This window comes from Rhinolophus sinicus, linkage group LG01, assembly GCF_036562045.2.
Source record: "Rhinolophus sinicus isolate RSC01 linkage group LG01, ASM3656204v1, whole genome shotgun sequence".
In the NCBI taxonomy this organism is placed as follows: Eukaryota; Metazoa; Chordata; class Mammalia; order Chiroptera; family Rhinolophidae; genus Rhinolophus; species Rhinolophus sinicus.
The window spans coordinates 106,770,307-106,795,874 of NC_133751.1; the positions used below are offsets into that span (position 1 = coordinate 106,770,307).

At 42.5% G+C, this 25,568-nt stretch overlaps 1 protein-coding gene across 2 annotated transcripts; it reads left to right on the top strand.

The window, feature by feature from the left end:
• The first annotated feature begins 354 nt into the window (after positions 1-354).
• On the top strand, positions 355-10,558 carry PAQR9 (progestin and adipoQ receptor family member 9). 2 transcript variants are annotated; one of them, XM_074334016.1, is made up of 4 exons: positions 1,352-1,368; positions 1,733-3,018; positions 5,768-5,776; positions 9,749-10,558. In XM_074334016.1, the coding sequence occupies exons 1-4, from the start codon at positions 1,366-1,368 to the stop codon at positions 9,849-9,851; spliced, it is 1,401 nt and encodes a 466-aa protein (XP_074190117.1). In that variant the 5' UTR covers positions 1,352-1,365; the 3' UTR covers positions 9,852-10,558. The 2 variants fall into 2 exon arrangements, with proteins under 2 accessions (XP_074190116.1, XP_074190117.1); XM_074334015.1 differs by lacking the exons at positions 1,352-1,368; positions 5,768-5,776; positions 9,749-10,558 and adding exons at positions 355-502; positions 581-836 and having other exon boundaries at positions 1,733-3,342.
• Positions 10,559-25,568: the final 15,010 nt, after the last annotated feature.

Here is a 25,568-nt window from a genome sequence, read left to right on the forward strand (position 1 = left end):
TTTGTAAAATGAAAATGAAAGTCTTTTCCTAAATCAAACTGTCCTTTCTTACTAGTTTTCTTTGAGCAAAGCCTCTTGCTGGATGTTCTGGTTTAGGTACGTGAGATCTAGAAGCAGCTTGCCTAGGTTCACATCACCCCTTCTACCAACTGGGCATGTTATTCATGGTTGTGGCGCTTCCGTTTCCTTGTCTGTAAAATGGGAAAAATACTAGTAACTAAAAGTTTTCAAAACTGAAAAGCACTTAGAACAGTGCCTGGTCCCTAATAGTTAACGCCTGTTGCCATGACACTATACTGTAAATAACGTCGATCCATGATACAAGTTGGACTCAGTCACACCCTCAAAGCATCACTAAGAGAAACTTCAGTGAAATGGTAAACATTTTAGAGCAGACAGGTTTTTTTTAGCTCTCTTACAAGGTTCAAGGGCATATTTTTCAACCGTTTTTCGATTCTTCAGTCTTCCCTTCTTCTGGCCTCCAGCCACCCAAGCCTGCCAGGTAGTCTGGTTAATTATGCGTGAGCTTTTCCAAGCCACCCCTCCCAGTCTCTATGAATTGTCTCCGTTCTCTTTCCAGTTCGTGCTAGAATGCACCTGCTCCCGTAAGTCCTCCCGCATCAACGCCCTCTACTATGATCGGGCCCTCGACCGGGATACAGCTCTGCGTGGGAACCCTTTCTTTATCAATTCCGGAGATGGTCTGAGTCTTTCTGAATCGCCGGGTCCTGAGTTGTCGGCGGACTTTGGGCTCCAAACAAGATTCCTCGTTAAAAACGCAAGAACACGAGGATGGCGGAGCTGCTGCCCCCGGGGGCTAGTGAGCGCGACCAGAGGCAAGTTATGGGAGGGTTGGTTTGCACTTGTCAAGGGCGAGGGAGAAGGGAGGTTAGTGACGCACCTGAATAAGTCCGCTACACGAAAAAAGATAATGCTTCATGTGGTGCCCATAACGAGAGCCGCGCGCGCTCGCGCGTGCACACACAAAAAAGAGGGGCAGTCCCAGGTTTCTGACAGAGACACGGCCCTGATCCGGACACGGTCTCAGATCGCACCCCCAAGACCCCGCAGATTTCCGGAGCCTTTCTGCACCCGCCACCTCCAGAGATTACTGTAGGCGCATCTCTCCGCCCTGCCCCGCAGAGGCGCGCCCTCCCCTTCCCTCGCCCTTCCCCCGCCACAGCTCTCCGTCCCCCGCGAACGCGGCTTCCCAGCGGCCTCTCGAACGCCCGCGTGGCTGTCGGGTTTCGAACCCCAGCGCCAACCCTCGCCCTCGGCACACGTAGCTGAGTCGCTGGCGCAGCCTTTGCCCCCGCATCAATCATTAACGGGCCAGCTAGGGCTGCTGCGGCCCGAGGAGGGGGGATGGTACGGAACTCGAGACTGGGGACAACACTATCCCCCAAGGCGGCAGCGAAACACTAGCCGGGGAGGCCCCCGCCCTCCCTCGGTGCGCCCGTCCCTCCCTCCCTCCAGCGCCTCGGCTCCCACGTCCCCGCCTCCCGCGCCGGGGGCGGCGGCGGCTGCTCCCGCACCGCGCAATGCCCAGTCACCGCAGCAGCGCCGCCAGCGCCGCAGTCCGCCGCGTCGCCGCCGCTACCGCAGCGCGGGCGGCCGCGAGCCGATAGCAGAGAGCCTGGCGAAGGGGCCACCGAGCCACGCGCGCTCCTGCCAGTCGCTGCGCTGCTTACCAATTGGTTATTTTTATTTTATTTTATTTATTTATTTATAGGAACGGCTGTTCAGAGGCTCAGGTCTTCTCTTGAACCTGCAGCGACGCTCCAGGCGCGTGCACAAAGGCTCCGACGGCGGCCGGCGGGGACTGCAGAGCGCGCGGGGCCCGGCGCCAGAGGTCGCCTGTTCGCGTCCTAGCCCAGCCCCGAGCACCATGCCGCGGCGCCTGCAGCCCCGGGGCGCCGGCACAAAGGGCCTGCCCGCCACGACCCAGGCGGCTTTGGAGACCTCCTCGCGCCCCAAGCCTTCCGCCTCCGGGGACCCTCCTGCATCCGCCAAGCCGCTGCTGCGCTGGGATGAGGTGCCCGACGACTTCGTGGAGTGCTTCATACTGTCGGGCTACCGGCGGCTGCCCTGCACCGCGCAGGAATGCCTCGCCTCGGTGCTGAAGCCTACCAACGAGACGCTCAACTTCTGGACGCACTTCATCCCGCTGCTGCTGTTCCTGAGCAAGTTCTGCCGCCTGTTCTTCCTGAGCGGCCGCGATGTGCCCTTTCACCACCCGTGGCTGCTGCCGCTGTGGTGCTACGCGTCGGGCGTGCTGCTGACCTTCGCTATGAGCTGCACGGCGCACGTGTTCAGCTGCCTGTCACTGCGCCTGCGCGCCGCCTTCTTCTACCTGGACTACGCGTCCATCAGCTACTACGGCTTTGGCAGCACGGTGGCCTACTACTACTACCTGCTGCCGGGCCTGAGTTTGTTGGACGCCCGAGTGATGACCCCTTATGTGCAGCAGCGCCTGGGCTGGCACGTGGACTGCACGCGCCTCATCGCCGCCTACCGCGCGCTGGTGCTGCCCGTGGCCTTTGTGCTGGCCGTGGCCTGCACCGTGGCCTGCTGCAAGAGCCGCACTGACTGGTGCTCTTACCCGTTCGCGCTGCGCACCTTTGTCTTCGTCATGCCGCTTAGTATGGCCTGTCCCATCATGCTCGAGAGCTGGCTCTTTGACCTGCGCGGCGAGAACCCCACGCTCTTCGTGCACTTCTACCGGCGCTACTTCTGGCTGGTGGTGGCCGCCTTCTTCAACGTGAGCAAGATCCCCGAGCGCATCCAGCCTGGCCTGTTTGACATTATCGGCCACAGCCACCAGTTGTTCCATATCTTCACTTTCCTCAGCATCTATGACCAGGTGTACTACGTGGAGGAGGGCCTGCGCCAATTCCTCAAGGCGCCGCCTGCCGCTCCCACCTTCTCGGGCACCGTGGGCTACATGCTGCTGTTGGTTGTCTGTCTGGGACTGGTCATCCGTAAGTTTCTAAACAACTCCGAATTCTACAGTAAAAAGTGAGCCCCTGCCTTGGAGGAGTCTGCTGGTTCGCCCACCTGTTTGTTTGGAGTTTCTATTGTTGCTGTTGTTGGTTTGTTTTCAAGTTTTGTTGTATTTCCTTTGCTCAAGGAGGGTGCTGCAGAACCACAGGGGAGAAGTCCAACGCAACAAGTGGGTCTGAGTGCACTTGGGGCTTGGAAGAGGGAGGTGGATCACGCAGGAGGGAGCGGGCCACTGGGTTTTGCCCCTGGACAAAATTCAGCTGGTGTCTGTGACGTCCAGGTATTTTTCAGAGGCAAAGAATAAAAACCCCAAATAAAACCCCAAACAGTTCGATTTTCCGATCGTCTTCTGTGCCAGTTGTAGTAACTAGGCCTTTCAAGGTCAGATATGCAGTAAAGAGGGTAAGTAGACAAAATCCCTGAGTACTTCCATTTCAGTCTGAGGAATGCTTGGATTTGTCAAAAGAATGGAGCTTTGTAGGAAACGGGCACAAAGACATAAGCCCAGGGCTTAACCTGCTGGAAAATGCATGGAATGCGAACACAAGTTAATTATTTCAAAATGTTTCTCAGATGTTATTTAAATAGTAATATATACAATGAGTTTTCATAATTTATGAAGCCTGTGCTATGCACTGAATTTTCTTTGTCGTGTAGTTTTGAATTTTGCAGCCCTTCTGTACTGCATACACTTGAACTGGACATCAGGGCAAACAGCTCGAGAGTTCTCAACTACTTTTTTAAACAGTGTTTTCTGAAGGCCTATGTGTGTCATGATACAACTGTGAATTATTCTACCTTAGGGACTCTATAGTTAAACTATTGGTGAGGAGCTTGGTGGTTTGTATAGATCCCAGATTCCTATTTACTTTAATGTATTCCACAAAACCCACCCTATTTTTCGGTTTGTTTTATTTTTAATCTTATTATTTACTTCTCTATTTATTTAAATTGCCACTGGAATAAATGTGCCTTTGAAGCAATGCCCAAGTGACTGGTCCTCAAACATAGGGGAGAGCAGTTGGAGTAAGCTTTTCTTACTTTACTGCAAATCAAGGTTTAGCATTCCACCCAGGAGGGGAGGAAGATGGTGTGGGTTGCAAGTTTTTGGTAGCACCGGAAGTAGCTCACCAGGACCTACAGAGCGTTGGCTTCTCTGCCAGAAGAAGGGGCCAACCCACTAATGTGCCTGTGGTTCCTAACACAGCTGTCAGGGAAGGTGAGAAGACACTGTTCTAGATTGATGCTATCTATCCTTGCTTAAGATTAAAAATTTAATACTCAGGAATAAATGAGGCAGTTGTATTATAAAGTCAGGAGCATATTACTTGAATTGTAACTGAAATTTTTGAGTTCAATGTGATTACCTTTGCCTAGTTAAACACTGAAGTTTCATTTGGATCCAGACTATGGTCATGAATGGCGGTCATCCTAAATCATGGAGAATGAGTGAACACACCTCTGAGATCCTTTCTGACAACCACATTGGCCGGTACTATTGAAGACACTTCTTATAAACACTAACCTGTACTTGAGATGGCAAGTCTAGATTAACACAAGCCACTGAGGCAGTTTATTTAAATACTTATCATACTTCCTGATAAGTCTTTCTAGTTAACAGCCAAATAAGTCATTGACTGGAAGTCTTAACTTCATGGTACAATTTACATAAAGTACTTAGGCAGATGAGCACTTACCTCAGCACTGGTAGGCTGATGTTCCTAAAAAGATTGCTGTTTTTGTTGATGCTTTTATTCGATAGTATATTTGTAAACAGAAAGGCTGGGCACAGTTCCCTGGAGGAACCAGGATCCTTGTGTGTGAATTTGCACAAACAACTTTATATGTGTCTATATTTAATTTAGAGGTTCTTAATGGGATTGTAAATACACTTGCACGTTCACTGATGGATGTCAGTGTCTCATCTTTTGCAAAGTGCAAAGAAATTCCTGTTAGGTTACAGGGGCTGAGCATTTGTGCCTACCACGGATGTTATTTCTCACCTGTAACTTAATTCAGTGCATGCATTCAAGGGCAATTGTGGAAATCAGGATATTTCCACATGCAAACTTATTTGCATGTCATTATTGGTCTCTTCTAGAGCCCCAAAGAATGTTGGTTTGGAAGCTAGAAAAGCAGATTGATGAATATTTTGTAGCTTCCTTGTAAAACGAGGCCTCCCCTTTCAGAAGGAACTTTCAAGAGACAGACTTCTGAAAAGGATTGATGAGTTTGACAACAAGAAATAAACCTGTGTTTGTCATTTAAAATTTTTGTTAGAGATCTGAGTCTGCAAACAAAATTCTCTTCCTGCCCTATGTCTTTGTCCTTAAGTGCAGGTCACTTAAGTATAAAATTATACCCATATCATTTTCAAGTGATTATGATACATGAGCCCATGAGATGACAGTTCCCCCCCCCAAAGGTTTCAGCACCCACTATGTCCCTGAGAGAATGAGGACACGCTTTCCTCCCCTTTATCTTTCCTTCCTCCACTTTCCCTTTCTTGGTTTTTATATACCACATATGACATTGATAACAGGATATTCTAGTTGAAAACAGTGATTTCGCTTTACGTCATGTTTGCAAATAGGTACCAAATACACTACACAAGACCAGGGATGTTTGTGGAACTATGTATGTTATTTGCTAAATGATACCAGATTTCTGTCAAGATAAATGATGATGAATCAGCAAATATTTACTAAGCCTCCACATTTGCATTGAACTATCCAGGTATATTCCATATTTCAGGGTTAATAAGGCCATCAGAATAAAATGGCTTTAAAAATATTTTTTCACACTCTCCATTTTGCCACATCTTTTAAAATTAAGTTTTACTTTATTGTGTTCAGCTGTTTAAAATGTAGGACAAATAATAAATAAGAGTGCACTCCATTATTTCTGTACAATCTAGTTGGCCGTGGAATTTTGCAGCATATTATGTAATGCATTTTATTTTTACCTGCTGGTCATAATCGAGATGACATCTCAAGGAGCAGCATCGTAGCGTCATGCCTGGGAAGTGAGGGTGTTGGACTTGGAGGCCTGTCACCTGTGGGTTGGTCTCTGCGGTGGACGCATGCTGGTTTAGTTGAACCAAGGGGATTCCTTTCTTCCCTGGCCTCCTTCAGCTGCAGAAGATGACCTTCCCAGAGAGAGGAAATGAATTCTTTGGTCATGTCATGACTGGCTTGTAAAAATAAATGTGATCTTTTCCACTGGCTATACGCTTTCTATAAATAGCCCAGGAAGAAAGTATGGGGCTTCAGAGCTGGCCAGAGTGGCTTTCACACGTATCCATTCATAAATCCTGCCTGTAAGCGCTTGCAGTCAAAACCAGTTAGCCTCATTAGTCATGCTGCTTCAGGGGACTCACTTCTAACAATGCAAAATTTGGGGAGGGACGTGATTTTTATAATTTTTTTCTGATTTGGTGCTGTATCTGAAAACTTAACAGCAATAATAACAGGGATTTTTATCTTCAAATTTCTTCACAACTTTAGTTAGCCTGCACAAAGCGATAGCGGAAGACAGTTACAGCAGGAGTTATCTCCATTTTAAGGTTATACCGTTGGTCCAAGGCAACAGAATTAAGTTTTCAAACTGGCATTAGAATGTGGGGACGGTTGTGTGCTCAACTGTGAGTGTTTACTAGTTTGCATGGCTAATATATATATATATATATATATATATATATATATATATCCTTTTAATTGACTGGCTATCTTTGAATTTAGATGATAAAATCTTTTACAAAATGTTATCAGCTACTTCAATAATTTTTATCATCTTGGATTGTTCTTCGTGTGTTGAAGTCTGTCTGCCACAGCTGATTGTACTCTGTCAGTGTCCTTTGAGTTGACTTTCATTTGTTTGTTCATGTAATCCCTTTAGTGATCATTGAGCACCTATTGCATGTTAGAGATTGGGTAAGAATCTGTCCACATTATTACAAAGGTTACCTTTTTGTCTGCTGGTGGACCGGGTAGGAGCAGCAGAAAGGCCATCGGGCCTTGGACCAAACTCTGATCTCAGCCATAAGCAGAATATCCCAAACCACTGACATTGCTTCTTTTCTCCATTCTATTGGCATAAGATCAATTCATATAGAATCTTACTCCAATGAACGTGCTACTTACCTACAATCAATTTCTTTCATTTTTTTATTCCCTGCCTGCCCCTAGGTCTTTGTGAATTTTATGGTTAAAAATAACTAGAAAATTTTAATGTGTAATCCGGGTGAAGGGATAGCAGGCATGTGTACATAGAAAGAGCTGAAAATGTTATCACTACTAGTTAACAAAGACACTAATAACAATCACTTTTGGAAGGTTTATAGTATTCATATCATTATGAAGTAAGTTCATCCAAAGTGCCTACCCTGTGATGTCATGAAGTGTCTGAATTTCATAGATAGCATAGTTAAGCTTGCATAATAAAAAAACGCAAGCTTAAATGGTCACATCTCCAAAGATTAATGTTCTTTCGCCTTTTTCCACTTTTAAGGTCTTTGAGTTGTAACCTATGAAATAGGTCTTAGAAAAAAAATCTGGAGGAAATTATAAAGAAAAATATCAGATGTAAAAAAGATAGGAAGAAGGTATGAATAGGGGAGAACAAGAAGGATTAGATTCAATCATCCTGAATGGAACAGCAAATTCAACTCTGTACAATTTCGCCTGAGTTCTGTCCCTAGAAAAGCACGCAAACTCCCATGGTGTTAGTGCTCAAGTAGGCAGGTGCGGGTCTCTTCTGCAGCCTAATACATCCTAGAGCAGGGGTGTCCAAACATTTTTCAGCGTTTTTCACCAAGGGCCATATGCAGTAAAATACACAAATAGCCAGGCCACTCACTCGAGGTGAAGTACGTATTGCCTCACCTGGTTTATTTAAGTAAACTAAATATATTTTTGGAATTTGCTGCGGGCCAATTAAAAATGGATTGCGGGCCACAGTTGGCCCATGGGCCGCAGTTTGGACACCCCTGTCCTAGAGCTTTTGATCTGAGCACTAATGCCCAGTGGTAAACTTACCCCTGGCTTACTGCCCTTAGTTTGTTTCCATCAAATAAGGGCATAAGGTAAAATAGGCATTAGGGGATATCAGCAGCCAGTTGTAAGTCACCTATTGAATCATTTTTTGAAAGATTGGCAGTATTCTCTGTCACATATTTCCTGACAAAAAGCAAACAAGCCCAGACAAACTGAAAAAGATATTCATTGGTTGATACTAAGAACTGCTGTATTCCTTTGTGAGAGGCCATACACCTTCCTATTGAAGATTTTAGTTCTTAAACGTTGTCAATAATTATTAAATGTGAAAATGGGTGTCAGTTCTTAGTCACCATTCCAAAAACCGAATACAAACTTTTGTAGTTAAAAAAGGACAACGAAAAAAAAAAAGACAACGGTATTGCATTTCTGGTTTGCAGATTTCTAACCAGTTTGTAGGCTTTTTCATTTTAGAATAGCTTCTTAAGTGTCTGGGAGCAAGTTGCAGAATTAGATTGTTTATTTATTTATCAGGGGCCAAGAATGCTCATTTGGCTGTTCATTTTGGCAAGATGTGACTTTTGAAAACTGAACACATACCTATACGCAACAAAATACTTATTTACTATTTAAGTCAATGGAAAAACAGCCTTTTCTTTGAACTTTTGAAAATACTCCCCCAGTGTACTGTGCTCTTAAATGTATTGCAGGAACGTTAATACTTTTGGTCTTGAACAATCTCTGGAAGCCATTCCAAACATGACTTTTCTTAAGGAAAACTTCTTATGTGCTAAATCATTCTCAAATGCGTAAAAGTCGCAGGCCACCTTTCTCATGCCTTACAGCTCCACCTAAAACCTGCAGTCAGCCCTCAAGCAGAATGGGGGGGGGGGGGGGGTCTTCAGTGGGTTCTTGAATCTTGAACCACGCTGTAGAGACGGCCCTGCTCACGGCTCATAACAACACTGAGAAAAGACTGTTTCTAGACGAACGAAGTATGAGGACACATTCATTTCACTCCTGTTTTAGTCCCATCTCTAGTTAGGAAGCATAATCTGTTTTTAATATGCTGGATGCAAAAAATTTTATATTTTAAAAGTTTATAATAGCAATTTGTTTGTAAAAACAGGTCTTAGCACATAGCTGAGAAGCAGTGCTTTTTGGAAGGCCTCATCTTTGTCCTGGAAGTTTCATTACCTTGAGCTCTTACCCAAATGATAAAGACCTACCTAGCAGTTCTTTACAAATGTTAATAATGTGTAGTTTAAAGAAAGATTTTTTGTTAAAGATTTAAAAGATTTTTTAAAGAAAACTGTCAGATATGTTATAGGTGTGTAACAAGGCTACATTTAAAAGTCTTTTTAAAATTCTAGTTAGAAAACTCAGACATGTTATAGGTGTATAACTCTCCCAGCAAGGCTCAGCACAGAAGGTCTACTTGTCCATGAGGCTGGCTTTCTGTTATGGAGGCTCTGAGCATAGTTATTCTAACTCAGCAACTGAATATCAAGGCAATAAGAGGATGAGGTCCAGTTCCCTTTGAGGAGGGTATAACCACCAGGAATAATATAGCCACAAAAATACACAGCCCTGGACACTCTGCTCCTTGTTTCTTTGGAGTGGAATGAAGAATAAAGTCCCATACATGGCTGCACAGACCAGGAAAGGGTTGTTTCAGGGCTGGGGAGGGCTCTGTGGCCGCTCTGGTACTGCATAAACTTCATGTCATCCTTCTCCCAGACCATTGCCACTGCCCTTGAAGGCTTCACTTCCCACAAACTCAGCCTTGAAGACAAAAGGTTTCTAAAAGGATTTTACATCTATTTAGGCCTTCTCAAACCATCTGCCTTATGAGGGTCATCCATTTCTAAACTAAGGTTTTAAAACCAATTACTGTACTCACATTGACCAGAATGTACAACCAGCAGGTCCCCCTCTGCAGTAAAGGGCGTTAGTTGAAGGGCCATACTCATTTTTTTCCCCTTGGGTCAGAGGCAGAGGGCATATTTAACAGTGAGTGACCAAAGAGAGACCTCTTGTGTCAGTATTTTTTTTTTTTTAGTTCATTTAATGGTGATAATGGAGGGAAAAGAGAGTAAAGGATAATGCAAGCATGAAGGAAGAAACAATCATATTTTCCCACTACTCGCTAAGTTAATTCTTGTGAGGCCACCCTAACTCCAACCATCACCTACGTCCTAAACAACTTTACTTAGCCAGCCAGGGGGGGTTTCTCAGGATGGGGAAGTCCCTGTTTCCATACAGGGACTTACAATGTGGTTTTAAAGCATTAGCATATCCTGCCAGGAAGCAGTGTTTACTCATAATTCCACATTACTTGGTAAATTAAGCAAAATAGCCCATAGAAATAGATACCACTTTGTTCAGTTGTGTGCATGTAGCTGAACAAAATTGTGACTCATTTCTGTTGTGTAGTTTGCTATGATTTTGGCTTTCTGAGACATTTGTTCCCTATGGCCTTGAATATAAAATTCTGTATAACTATGCATTCTTTTTGCTGAAAAACAAATGTATGAAATAATAAATTATTTGTAAGCATAGTGTTTAGGACTGTATTTGTATGCCTCTGTGTATATTTAGAAGATATCCTTCACCAAATAAATTATTCCTAAATTAATATTAAGTATGCATAACCCTAATAAACATAAGAAAAAACATTATCCTTTTTATAAAAATAAGCAGGCAGAAGAGTGTAAGTCTGTCCTGAAGAAGCACCCTTAGTATATTACTTTATATTTTTTAGTTAAATGAAATAGAAAATTCATGAGTTACTTTGAAATCGTATCTTTAAGAAAATACTTATAAATCCAGGTTTTTCCCTATGCCTCTCTCTTTTTCAAGGGCACATGTGGCCTGTGGACTTCGGTGTAGTGCAGCCTGTCCCAGAATGCTAGTGATGTGTGTGAATTTGCAGTACCTGTGTCCCAAACAACCCCAGCAAGGGAGATCTAACTTCAGTTCTTAAGCTCTGTGATGATTGCTAAATCTTTGCATCAGATTGACTCTTGTTTCAGGCAGGGTTTTTTTGGTTGTTGGGAACAGAAAATCTCTTGGTTAAGCACGAAGAGTTCTGTAGGAAGAATACTGGGGAGTAGTCACAGAGTGCACACAGCTGACCCCTGAGCCTCAGGAAGAACAGGAGCAGGGCAGTGCTAGAGATTCCAGCCGGGAAGGCTTCAAGTATGCGGCTCTTCTACAAGAGTGAGCAACTTCAGCTGTTTCCTGGCCCTGTTATGTCTGTCCCCAATTCAGATTCCTGGGAGAGTATCTGATTGGCCTAGTTCAGGTCACATGGATTCTTCTGGCCTCAGGGTGGGAGCACCTGTGATTTGCAGCCCTTTCCAGAACGAGGTGGAGGGGAGAGGTTAGTTCCCCAAAGAAAGGAAGGATGGGCAGATAAAAATAACAGCTGTGGGGCAGGCCCGGTGGCTCAGGTGGTTGGAGAGCTATGCTCCTAACGCCGAGCTCGCCGGTTTGATTCCCACATGGGCCAGTGAACTGCGCCCTCTCTCTCTCGAGCTGGGCTGCTGTGAGCAGCCGGAGATCGGCGTGGGCTACTGTGGGCTGCCGTGCTGGTAGCCATTCATGCCAGTAGCCAGCATGAGTGGCCGGCAGCCATCACAAGTGGCCAGCAGCCGGCAAGGGCTGCCGTGAGCTGCTGTGAGTGGCCAACCAACGACCAGTGACCGACTGCCTCAGCCAGGGGAGCGCAAGGCTCATAATACCAGCATGGGCCAGGGAGCTGTGTCCTACACAACTAGACTGAGAAACAACGGCCTGAACCGGAGTTGGGGGGAGCGGAAGAAGGGGGAAAAGAACAAAAACAGCTGTCTACTCATCATCCACCCTCTTGGCTGTGTGGTACACAGGCATACCTCTGTAATCCCAAATCCTCGGAAGTGTGAGGACAAGGACAATGGGACACTGAAGGTTTGGGTCCATGGCTGCTATGTAAGCACTTGTCCAAACCAAGTGTCTTACCAATATCGGGGCCCCGTCCAAGCCCTGGAGCACCTGGTTACAGAAGGAGGGAGGAATTAAATGCCAGCAGCCCAAAACAATAGAAACCACAGCCCAGCACCTGGCTGGCTAGCCTACACCCGCATTTCTATATACTGGGGTGCCAAAAAAATGTATACATAGGACTTGTATTCATCTTTTGTTATCGGTATATATTATTATAACTTTAATACAGTTTTTCCTTTCTTAAAATGTGTATACATCTTTTTGGCACCCTCTGTATGTTTTCCTTAATATTATACAACTATTACTTTTGTAACAAGTGTTTTTGGTGCCCTTTCCAAAGTCCACTGCAAATGCTAACATAGAACTGCAGCCAGCTCCCAGCACCCAGGGTCTCCATGTGATGTGAAGTCCTCTCATTCAGGTCAGGATGTGGCTAAATGAGACATTCAGCCACCCCCAACTCACTGTACAGTGGCAGAGAAGACCTGGGTCGCCGAGAGCCAAACTCCCACTCAGAATAGCATACCGCTGCTAATAGCACACTGCGTCATCGATACACAGCAGCCACTTCTTCCTGGGAGAAAGTCACTCTCTCCCCACTATGTCACGTTCTAACAACCATCTCCCTCTTTCTTCTCTATCACAGCTGGGCATTTTGCAAGAGTGGTGTACACTGGCTTTGTTTTCATACCTCCCAATCACTCTTTTATCCACTGCATTATGGTTTGATTAATCTCACTAGAATGGTTCTTACAAGATTTCCCACACCTCGTTTTTGACTGATGGGCAATTCTTAGATCCTTTTTCCATTGTCTTCTCATGAGACTCTTCCCTTGGCCCATGTGACCCCCATATTTTCCTCCTACCTCTCAGCCTACTTTCTTACAATTTCCTCTGCTGACTCCTCTTCCCCTATTCATGCCTGAAGTCAGTTTTCTCAAAGTGTGAGGACAGGCCATCCACATTACTACACTTTAAGAACTTAGCACCTTGATTCTGCCACTTCCTATCAGCTCCCTGACTCATAGCAGAGACATTGTAATTCTTTTCCCGGAAGCTCAGCCTTGAACCTACTATACTCTTCCAATCCTTCCAGTGGATTTGGAAGCCAACCAATGCTTGCTGATAAATCCCCTTCAGCCCCAACTAGCTTGAGTGGATTCTGTTGTCTGCAACTGAACCCCAATTGATATAACAGAAAAAGACGGTGGTTAGGAGTGCTGGAAATGGGAAGCCATAGCTCTTTATTCCCCAAACCAATTATTGGCAAGTAGTTTGCCAGGCTTCTGATTTTTTACCATCAGTTTTCCTTGGAAGGTTTTGGATCAGGCAGCTTCTTCAGAGTTTGGATCTATTTCAAAGTGAAAAACGAACATTAGGAAGAGAATTACTTAGACGTTCTTTTTCCTTAACGTCGACTTAAAATAGATGAAGGCAGATAGAACATGAATACTTGGAATATATATCAAGTGAATCAATAAGTGGCATTCCCATGTATCATCATATTTTATATAATTTTCATATAGAGATCTGGCTTCTAATAAGCAAAAATCCATTAAATGTAGAGTATACAGAATTATGACATTGGATAGAAATTCCATTACTGTTCAACCTAAAATATCAATTGTGGTCCATCTCAGGGGAAGCATCAGAAGTGAGGCAGCACTTCAGCGGCTTGGTTTCCACTTTCCCTGGACAAAGGTGCTGATTCCTGTGATGCAGCCCCTGCTTCTTCCAGGAGGACTCTCAATGTCCTGTAGGATGGGCTCCTCCACTGAACCCGGTGAGACTGCTCCTCCCGCCTGTGGGTAGACATGTGACCCGTGGTAGGCCTGCAATTGCTGAGCTTCTCTGGTGTGGGGACAGAGCCCCAGAGAGCAGTTTCCAGGCTCTCGGCCTCACATGGAACGGGGCTGGCTCAGGTAGTAGATGGCTGTCAGCTGTGGCTAATTGACCATCAGCTGTAACCAGTTAGCCAATTAGCCACTGATATAACTGCCATGGCTGCATTGGTTGGTCAGTCGATGGGTTGGCAGGCAAAGAAGAGGACAGCAGGTTGCAGATCATGTGGATCCAGCCTCCAGTGAGACTATAGTGCCACCAGCGAGACTATAGTGGTATGATTCCCCTATCTATGGCTCCGTGGGTGTTCCTTTTTGGCCTAGCCATATCCTGCATTCTAATGTGGGGAGCGGGAGCAGAGACCCCGCAGGCCACCTCGCATGACAAATGGCGCAGCGAGCAGGGTCTCCTGCACGACATCTGGATTCTGAACTTTCCATGACTTGCCTGCATATGTCTTCATGAAATTCTGTGAGCCACCCATAGCCTTTAATAAGTTATTTTTTTCTTATTATTCCCCACTCCCCTTAAATTAGCCAGAAGTTTTCCATTTCTTGCTACTAAAGAATATAGACTGGGGACTTCCAGTTTCTGGTCTGGCATGGAAGGAGCTTTGAAGTTGTCACTACATGCTAACAATTAAAAAGCTGAATAAACTGAAAAATCCACAACTCTTCTTAGATCCAGCAGAGAAGTGAGGTCACAGGGCAAACAACTATCCTCAAAATTGGAGCAACAAACAGGGAACAGAGAATTACAATTTACCACATTAGGAACCTATGAACAGAAACCTCTGCAGGAAACAGTACTGGGTTCCTTTTGCCTGGTACGTCATGCCTGGCTTTCAATAAAAATTACAAGGCTACTAAAAGGCAAAAAACATAGTTTGAAAATACAAAGCAAGCATCAGAACCAGACTCAGATAAGGCATGGATGTTGGAATTATCAGACTGGGAATTTAAAACAACTATGCTAAGGGCTCTAATGGAAAAAATACACAACCTGAAAGAACAGATGGTTAATTGTAAGCAAAGAGGTGGAAATTCTAAGAAAGAATCAAAATGAATGCTAGAAATAAAAAACATAACAGAAATAAAAAATGCCTTTGATGGGTTCATTAGACTAGACAGCTGAGGAAAGAATCAGTGAGCTTGAGGATATGTCAATAAGAACGAGAGAGAAAGAGAGAGAGAGAGAGGCTGGGGGAAATAAATGAAACAATATCCAAGAACTGTGGGAAAACTACAAAAGGTGTAGCATATGCATAATAGGAATACCAGAGGAAAAAAGAGAGGAACAGTGCATATTGACTGACAGAACACTCACTCAAAATTTGGAACTTGAAAGGAAAGAAAATTCTACATATAGATATGACATGACTTCTGATGTCTGTCTCAGAAGATCACTGTCAATTTCCAACCTCCAATTTTTTTTTTCTCAAGAGCCGAAAGAATTCCTAAAAGAAGGTGGAAATGTTTTAAAAGTCTGATTACCTTTGCAATTTATAGGTACTTCCTAAAATCACACTATTAATAAAAGAGTTCCCATATCCTGTCTGCTCACATAACTTACATCCCTCCTACCTTGAACCTAAATAACTGTAAAAATATATGTGAAAAACTGAGATTTAGGGAGAAGGCATGTGAACAATCATCAGTACAAAATATAATTCTCTAAGAGCTACATTATTAATTCAAGATAACTTGAGTGGGGTTTCTTTCTTTTTTTTTTTTTTTTCTTCAGCATTTAATTCAATGGTTCACTGTATTAGTTCATCCTTAGCCACTATAAATCTGTTTTAATGGTAATCTATAAATATCAATTTAGAGCTCTCTCGTGTTCTTATTTTAGTTACACATAAATGTCATAAAGTACAGAAAGAAATTAGTTTAAGGAAATAAACATTTCTACAGATAAACACTTATAATACACCAACTGTAAGATAATGATCTAAGGCAAGAAAAAGATGTGTGTCTTCCTTTCCTGTTGTTATTTTGGTATTCTTTTTTGTGTGTGTTTGGTGTTTTCTTTTTGTCTCCTTTAGCTGCTAGAGAAAGGGTCAAATATAAAAGATGGCAGATGTGAAATCCTGCCAGAAGCCTCTAATTTTGATCTCTGGTGTTACCTATATCTTGCCAAATGTCAAGTTTGTTAATTTACAGGAGCTGATCTATCACAGAAACACATAAGGGGAAGCAGGGCAAGTGGTATAAATCATGGCGCCTCCCTTCAATTTTATTATACAGGTGAATCTGGCCAAAGAGAATTTAAAGAGACGAGTTAAAAAGGAAAGGTTTGGGGCGTTTCTTAGCACCAGGTGGCAAGTCTGCCTGTCTCCCCACCTTACTGCTTCACAGAATGGTTTTAGCCCCAGGGCCATCATTTGCTGGTGTGGCAGAGGGAGCTGAACTGGAAGGATGAGTCACAGCTGTCCTGAGTCAGAGAGTCAGACTCAAGTCTGGTGAAGATGAGGTTCTTCTTTTCTTTCTGAGCAGAACATACGGGACTCGTCATATGAATACCAGGGTACCTTCAAAAATAAATATTTTTCTCCCCACCCTTGCTGTCTAGTCCCATAAATAGTCCTGACAAGGTATCTGTCAAGCCACTGTGTCATTTGCCCCCCCTTCCCCCACAAGTGCTGGTGACTATGAACAACCCCACCTAGGAAATCCCAAAGAGGAAACAAGGGTGCTTCTGAAAAACGGGAGGCTGCGTCTGGAATGAGCTGCCCAGGTGTTGGGGCATCTTAGCAACCAGCTTGGTTTTTATGTTTGGCGCTTTGTCCCCACTGTCCACCCTGCGGCCACGGAGCTGGATGATTGCACGGCGGCCTTAAGTTCTTTACAACAGGGAACAAAAACCTGGACCCCAAGTTGGGGGTGTGGGAGTGAGGAATCCTGCCCCTCCAGAGAGTAGTACCTAAAGAGCGGTGGACGCACACACCGCGCCCCCAAACTCAAACACCCTGCTCCCAACGAAGTGGTGAGATGACCGCCAAGCGGTAAAGGTCCCCAGAAAGGCCTCTTTCGGAGTCCTGTTAGAGCGGAAGTGGGGCGGGGGAGAAGGAGGAGGAATACGGCTCTCGTTTGTTTCCTGCAGGAATTCGGGCAGGACCCACGCGTGGTCGGGAGTACTTCGTGAGCAGCCACGTGGACGCCGGGAGTTTTCCGGGCGTGGGAGTGGAAGAGGTCGCAAGGGGCAGGGGCTGAGCGGCAGGTGGGCCGACGTGGCTGCGGCGCTGCGGAGCCGTTTGACGTGGGTCGGGAGGATCCCGTCAGGGCGTGGGCGGCAGGTCGGCCTGGGTCTCGGGAGGTCAGCGACTTGGCCTTGGCCTGCAGAAGAGGCAGGCAGGCCGGCCTGGCGGGGTGGTGGAGCCGAGGGGACGGGGACCCTAGGTCCCTGGCCGAGGCAGGAGAGAGCGCAGAGTGGCCCCGACCCCATCGGTGTAAACCCCTGCCTCTTCCTTCTACTTGCCCCCTTTCATGTTGCATCACCAGACCTGGACTGGGTTTGACTTCCTGCTCCCTTGTTTCGTAGTCTTGTCATCTTAGGAAGTTACTTGGCCCCTTTGGACTTCCATTTCTTCACCTGTAAAATGGAGTTGGAAATATTTCCTACTTCATAGTGTGAGGGTTCAGTGAGTGAATGTAAAGTAATTTCCCTCAGTGCCTGGCACCCTTCCATACATTTTAGCGATGTCACATTAGCTCAAACTCTTAAGAAGGAGGATCCATGAGGATCTGGGGACATGTATGCACTCTGGAAAAACAATGGGAATTGAATTAACTTTCTTTCTACACCAGTGCTGTCAAATAGAAATACAATGCAAACCACATATGTAATTTTCCATTAGCCACATTAAAATGTATCATATGAAATTAATTTTAGTGATATTATTTCATTTAGCCCACTATATCCAATATATTATCATTTTAACATATGACACTAGCTACATTTCAAGACCTCAATCTCCCATGTGCTGGACAGAATGGGCTCAGACTCCTTTTCACCATTTGAGTCTCAGCTCAAATGTCACCACCACCTCTGACTATCAAGGTAACCACTCCTGCCTCCCTTCCCCAGAAACACACTCATTCACCATGGTTTCACCCTGTTTTATTTCCTACACATCATCTATCCCCATGTGAAATTACCTTGTTTATTGTTTATCTCTCTTCCCATTCGAATTTAAACTCTAAGACTGAAGAATTGGATCCTCAGCACCCAACACATTACCCAGCATATTGTCGGCATTCATTTAATACTTGTTGAATATATGAATTAGCAAATGAATAAATGACTGGTGTGGTGGATCTACCTACTCTACAGATTAACTACCAAAGTTTGACTAAGAAGATCGATCAACATCGTGGAAGTAATAATATTATATTTGAAGAATTTAAAGGATGCACAATATTCACAGGGTTATGAAAACATGCTTCTATAAATCTGGCGATTAATGAGTCAATGACAATGACTCAGCTACTACCTTTACAAGTAGGTTTATAGACTTACCCAACTGTGATGACATTAAGTATCAGATGTTCTTCAACAGATTATCTGAAAAGTATGCCAACTCAAAAGTGTAAGATTTAAGAAATAGTTTTTAAAATAAAAATTAATATATAAAAGTATTAAACTGAGTCCACATGGTGAAGAACCAGTTAACTATGGGTGGGTTAACCTTCATTAACAAGAGAATCAGATGACCTAGCACAAGAGTATGTCTGTATATATGCTCTGTCGAGACAATGTAAGGCTTTCTTTATAAGACTAAACATTTAGGCTATGGGTCAATAACAATAGTTAAAACTGATTTCTGGGCAGGCTACACAGTTAAAGTGATACATGTTTTTGTGGCACCAGTTCTAATGGACTCATTAACTATTATAAAATGGTTAGTAAGACGGTGCTTTCCAAACCTGACTGCATAGTAGAATTATCTAGGAAGCTTTACGAGACAGCTAATCCCTAGGCTCTAACCTCAGAGCTCAATTCAGGCAATATGTTGGGATCCTGGAACCTATCATTAGAAAAGCTCTCTTGGTGTCTCCAATAGCCAGCCAGGTCTGGGAACCTCTACAGCAGAATTTTCCAAGTATCACCAGAAGCAGATTGACCAGAAGACCAAAGAGCTCTATTTGCAAGGGCCTCTCATCTGCCTGGGTCCCTCCCAAAGCTCTCTATGTCATTTTGTATTTGTAATTTTGTATTCTTTTTTTTTTTCAAAGAAGCCATCCCTCCCCCCCCCACACACACACACAAAAACAACAAACTGTAAAGCGTTCTTTCCCCACAAAACCTGGATCTGCTTCTGGCCATAAACTATACTATAGTCAGAAAACTACAGCCACAGAGCAAATCTGGCTCTTTGCCTGGTTTTGTACAGCCCACAGCTAAGAATGGTTTTTACATTTTTTAATGGTTGAAAGAAATGAAAAGAAGAATAGTACTTTATGACATGTGAAAATGACATGAAATTCAAATTTCAATATCTGTAGTTACAGTTACATTGGTTCATAGCCATGCTCATACACTTATAAATTGTCTGTGACTGCTACAATGGCCGAGCTGAGTAGTTGCAACAGAGATTGTATGGCCTGCAAAGCTTAAAATATTGACTATCTGACCTTTTACAGAAAAAGTTTGCTAATTCTGACCTACCATCAAATGATAACATCATAGACACAACAGAAAATTGATTTGAAAGGGTTACATTATTTAATGTAAAAGACATGATAGGGAACTGTTTAACATAAACAACTTATAAACACTCTCAGTTGTAGAAGTGAGACATTTATTTTATGAAAATCTACAGATGGTTAAATTCAGATGTGAATATCAAAGACTTTATAGAACCATGGCATCTTATTCAATATTATTTGAGTAAGCTATGCTTGGTGCAGAGGTTAGAAGGAATGATTGGTAAGACCAAAGAGTTTGTGAGATGATTCAGGATAGGATGATTATTAGTAAAAACCTTACCAAGCAGAAAATACAGGAAAAATCTTGGAGCATAGTTGCAAAAGATGTATGCAATTAGGTCAACAATTAAGCATAAAATACTATGTGCTCTACGTAGTGGAAAAGCATAGTGAAATGTTGCTAAAGTGACACTCCAAAGTTTAGCTCTGAAGTGAGTTACTAAACCAGTTAACATTTTAAACAAAGCTAAAAACATTTGAACAATAATGATTAGGCGAATTGGGCAAAAATTGTGAAAGAGCATTGAATTCTGGCAGCAAAGTAGATCCGAAATATTAATTTAGCTGTCCATCTTCATAGAAGTATGACAGAAACTTATGCAGGGCTGTGAGGGTCACTCTGAAATTCTGAGATGGAGGAGGAAAATCTGTTAAAGGACAGCCAACCTGAGTGAGTGTGAATGCTCCCTGGGCAGGTTACATAGAGATAGCTGATTTCTCAGTCAGGCCAACAGCAGGTGGAAAATTAGACCAAAGGGCAAATCAACTGGGAAGATTAATCAGTGAAGATATTATTAGGTTGGGAGGTCAATGATCAAGGCAGAAACTTTTTTATTAGTCCGTTGACTTTACAGAACTAATGATTGGATTGTACAAAAGAAAACATTATCTTCCTTAACTGACTCAAGGGAGCAGTACTTCGAAGAGCCAAGTGGTAGCTACTCTAGCTTCTGATGGAGTCTTGGCTGTTTGAAGACAATTTATTGTGTCTTTTAGAGGGAGCATGGTTGTCTGTGCTCTAGACCACCTGGAAATAATATCCCAATCCTAGTCCAACTTTTCGATTTTCATGATAAGAGAAGGGTCTTGAGAGCTGGAAGGTAAGAAAATTGTTGCGTCAACCTTAAGGATGAGTGATGTACCAGGCAGACATAGAGAAAGAGGAAGAAAAGCAACATTTTGGAGCACCTACTATGTGCTAGATACTTTGCATATGATGCTCCATGGCCCCCACATCCCCACAGTATCGTTATCACTGATTCCACCTAACATTTGAGGAAATGGAGAGGGTAGGTTTCATGCTCACTATCATCTGGCCAGTAACTAAGAGATGAAATATGAACACAGGTCTGTCTGTCTGCCTGGCCCTGTGTCTTCACTCTTCCAGTTCATCCTGTTCCAGGCAGGCTCTCCAAGCAGAGAAAGCAACAGGCAGAAAAACACATCATATTTTTTTGATGACTCACTTTTGATGACCAACAAGACATTTCTTTAAGTTTATCAGGGTTATAAAACTAAAACTAAACTAATACCCTTCATTAATTAGTAATACTGTCTCTAAGGTGGAAGGTCACATTACCCATCGTAGTCCTTAAAACAGACTGAGTGTCAAATTCTTAACCTAGGAAATGTCCTCTTTCAGGTCCCTTTGAGAGTTTACACATTTAAACACCGAACCTGGTTGTAAAAATTGTCTCATGTGCTGATGCAAAGCTTTGCTGACTACGGGTTGCCCCAGACATGCCAGCAGCCCTCCTGGCCCCTTATTCCAGGTGTAACACCATAGTTTCTTTTTCACCACACTCCAATTAGAAATGAGGTTGTGGTTCTAAGTGTCCCATCTCTGCCCCCTCTCCTAGGGTTTTCTTTATCCAGGCCCTTACAGTAATGAGTCACGCAGTCTTCCTTTAGGTGATGGTCAATGGTAAAAACACATTCACTGCATCATTAGAGGAAGTATGATCAGCTTCTTTAAAAAGTGGTTCAAGAACATAGGCTGCCATTTAGAAGTCCTTTAGTAAGTGATTTGATCAATTTGTGGATATTTCTATATCCCCCAAAACTGTCTTCAAATTTGTCAGAGCTTAAAGCATTTACATTTGTTCCTGAATCACAAACCACTCAGAAGAGGCTATAGGAAGAAACCACCATCAAGTAATGCTGTCTTAAAGAATCCTTTCCACTCTAAATTTAGATTTCTTTTGTAAACCTAGGCCTAGTCTCAGATTAAACATAACAAATGGTAGCTAAGTAGATGGCCTCTTTAAATCTGTTTGCTTTACCACAGATGAACAAGCCAAGACTTTCTTAATTTGCAGTTCAGAAAGCTCTCTTCCCAACTTAGAAGCGGAGGGAAAATGATGACCAAGCATCAACCTAAACAGACATTCTGTAATTATAGGATTTTAGGTTTGGAGCCACTTCATTTAATCTTTGTGTGACCCAGAATTCAACCCAGAAGATTAAAAGAACAGCATTTCAATTCTATTCATGAAAATTCCTGGCTAGAGGAAAAAAAACATAAGCTTTTAGTCAAAGCAACATAATTCTTACTCCAATGCAAAGTGAAAAAACAAATCTAGTCTTACATGAGTTCCATTATAACAAGTAATATTTTTGCTTATAGATTTATAAAAGAGGACATAGTATCCTGAAGGTGAATTACTCCGTGTAGGAGAACCATACAAAGATTCCACTGTTGGAAGAGCCTCAGAAGCTTATCAGATCTAAATAAAAGATTGATGGTGATTCTGAGTTTAAAATTTAATGTCCAGGCTAGCTACTAAATTTACATTACAAGAATGTTGATGGCACTGTAAATCAATAAAATCAATTACACTCTTTTATGGGATGGATTTTATAAGAGAAAAGTTATTACATATTGTTGTGCTTTTTCAGAAGGCATTATTTACTTATTTCACTGTCATTTGTCAAAGTTTTCATTTTGATGGATTTAATGGATAATATTTAATAATGATACATTAGAAATCATATTCTGCTTAAAATGCCTTTTTCCCCCCTATAAGTTGCTGATAGACATCATTTCTACCTATAAATATAGTGTGCCTGATTTTCAGAAACAATCTAATAATCTGATATACCCAAATTCAGGAGACAGTTCTGAACTTTTAATTGTGTTGAAACCTCTTCCTGGAAAAAGGAGCTTCAAGAGAGCCACACTGTGCTGTGAAGAAACAATACGTGTAATAACCATCGCTATGAGTCTTTATAAATGAATGGGAATGACTGTTTTTTCAACACCTTAGTTGCTCTGTAAGTCTTCTCTCAAAAGCAGGTTACCAAGTCACAGGAGCTGTATCTGTGCCTAAGCCCATCTCTCAAGTGAGTTAAAAGCTGTGAGAGAAGGTAAGTGACCTTTTATGAGTCTAAATGGACTGTGAGATTAAGGCCTGTGAAATGCCATTCAAAGGCAAAAGGTGGCAGCATTCCTCTCCCCCTTCACTCTGTCCTGAATGTTCCCACTGATCTCCCTTCCCCAACCTCCAGGAGGCAAAAAACAGCTTACTAAATAATGCAAACGTAAACACTGTGACAATGTATGCCTCCAAACTGTTTTCATGAAATTATGAGATCAAGATTTTTGATCTTTCAGCATGATCAGACACTTTGTTACAATTATAATGAAGTAATGAAAAATGCCAGTGTAGAAAGAAGTCTCAAGCATTGTCATAAATAATCATTTAAAACGTATTTCAAAATAATTTATGATAATAACTCACTTTATTAACTCAGAATTAGAATTTGAGAAAAACAAATTTCCAGGCCAAAAGTGAAACAATTTATGATTTTGTTTTCTTAACATGGAGGTGTATATTTTTATCATTAGGCAGAAATCCTGTTTCCTGTTCCTAAATATTTTGGATTAATGTTATATGTACATCAGTTTATCTAGGAAGAAGGCCATTTTAAAGTCGTTAATCATTTCTACTCAAAGATATAAAGAAAAATAATCAATTATATTTCAGTTCTGAAATCAAGAATTTTCTCAGAAAAGTTTTTCTAGATTTTCATTAGCTAATGTGACTATTTGTTTAAAAGTGTTTTTAGCATCAAATTTAAGTTTTTTTTTTCTTTTCCAGGTATCATTTCTCCCTGTATAAAATCCCATAAATGGAAAAACAAAATATATGACATCTATTTTTAAAAAATTATAGGGTTTTAAAAATGACAAAAGATACACTCATATGAAAGTCAAATATTATAGAGATATATAAAGAAAAGTTACTAAATCCCCTTTACCCCTTCCAGTCCTATACCCTGAGAAACCCTATATTCGCCTTTTAGTGTATACCTCCACACCAAACAAATATGTACATATGCACTTATCCAAACACAAATGGGTAATTATAAAGTCAGAATCAAATCATCCACATTATTCATTAATCAGGACTCTTTGGGTTGCTAGTAACAGAAAAACAAAGTAGTTTAAGTAAAAAAGAGGTACTTATTGGTTCATGAAACTGAGACGGCTTCAAGCAAAGCTGGTCCAGGGACTTAATGTCAGCACCTGCTTTTGCTGTCTTGGCTGTTTTTCTCTACATTGGTCCATTCTTGGGCAAGTCTCCCATGTGGTGGCAAGATGGGTGCCACAGCTCCAGCCTTCCATCTCCACAGTTCCAAACCCAGGAGAAAAAAGAGTGCTTCTCTTTCAACAGATCAACAAAAGTGCTGAGATTTTGCACTCACTGCCTCGGATTGGATCAAATGCCCATCTCTACATCAATCCCTGTGGCCAGATGAACGCTCTGATTGTGTCATGGGCACGCGTGGACTGAAAACAGGCTCCCTGTCTTAGTTTGGGCTATGGCAACAAAAATATCCTAAACTATTTGGCTGAGACAACAAACATTTATTCTCACAGTTCTGGAGGCTGGGAAGTCCAGTACCAAGGCACTGGAATATCTGGTGTCTGGTGAAGACACTCTTGCTCGTTTCCAGATGGCTATCAGAGAGAGAGGGAACACGAGCATGCGGTCCTGTCTCTTCTTCTAAGGGCACCGTTTATGAGAGCTCCACCCTCAAAGGCCCACCTCCTAATACCATCACATTGGGCATTATAACTTCAACATATGAATTGGGGTGGGACGGGGGAATGCAGACCACACTTCTAATCCATAACACTGTCAAAAGGAAAACTCAGGTTCTGTTTTACCACAAAGGTGAATGAATCCTGGACCAGCAAAAACAACACGTTGTGTAATACATCCTATATCTTGCTTTCTTCACTTACAAGTATATTATGGACATCCCTCCAAATAAAGTAATCAAAGTAAGTATAATGTCAATAGTGGGGGGAAAAACTTCATTTTTGTGAATCTCCACAGAATATACTGATGGATAGCTGTCTTCACTCCCCGCCACTTTCCACGGAATTTTGTATTATAAACAGGGCTGCAAGAAACACCCTCAGATTGTCTAGTCCATTAATTCCTGCAATGTAGATTCCTCAAAGTGGGATTGCAAGTTCATAAGATGAACATGTTTAATGTTTTAATAGTTATTGCCTGATTATATTTCAAAATCTGTGTTTGTACTCTGATCAGCAACGTGGGATGAGACTGTTGTTTCCTCACATTCTTGACAAAGCTGTTACGTATATATTATACATTAAAACCTATGTGTTATTATAACCTCTTCAGTTTTTGCAGATCTCAAGGGTGTAAAATAATATCAAACTCATAAAAAGAATGACAAACCTTTTAAATTGGCATGTCAATAAAAAGACAACTTTTAAAAAGGTGAAAGCCAGAATCGGATGAGAAGAGAACATTTGCTGCAAATATGATAAATGAACGTTTAAGATCCCTAATTTGTGTTTTCTTGACAATTTAAGTTGTCATAAAAATATACTGGCCACTTGCTTTTCCTCTTCTGTAATTAACCTCTTCAGATCCGTTGTTTATTTTTTAATTGATTTGTGATTTTTTTCACCAAATTACAAGTTCTCTTTATATTAGGAATGGTTTCTGGATTTTATCAATTCCTCTTTTAGGGACATATATTTGTTATAACA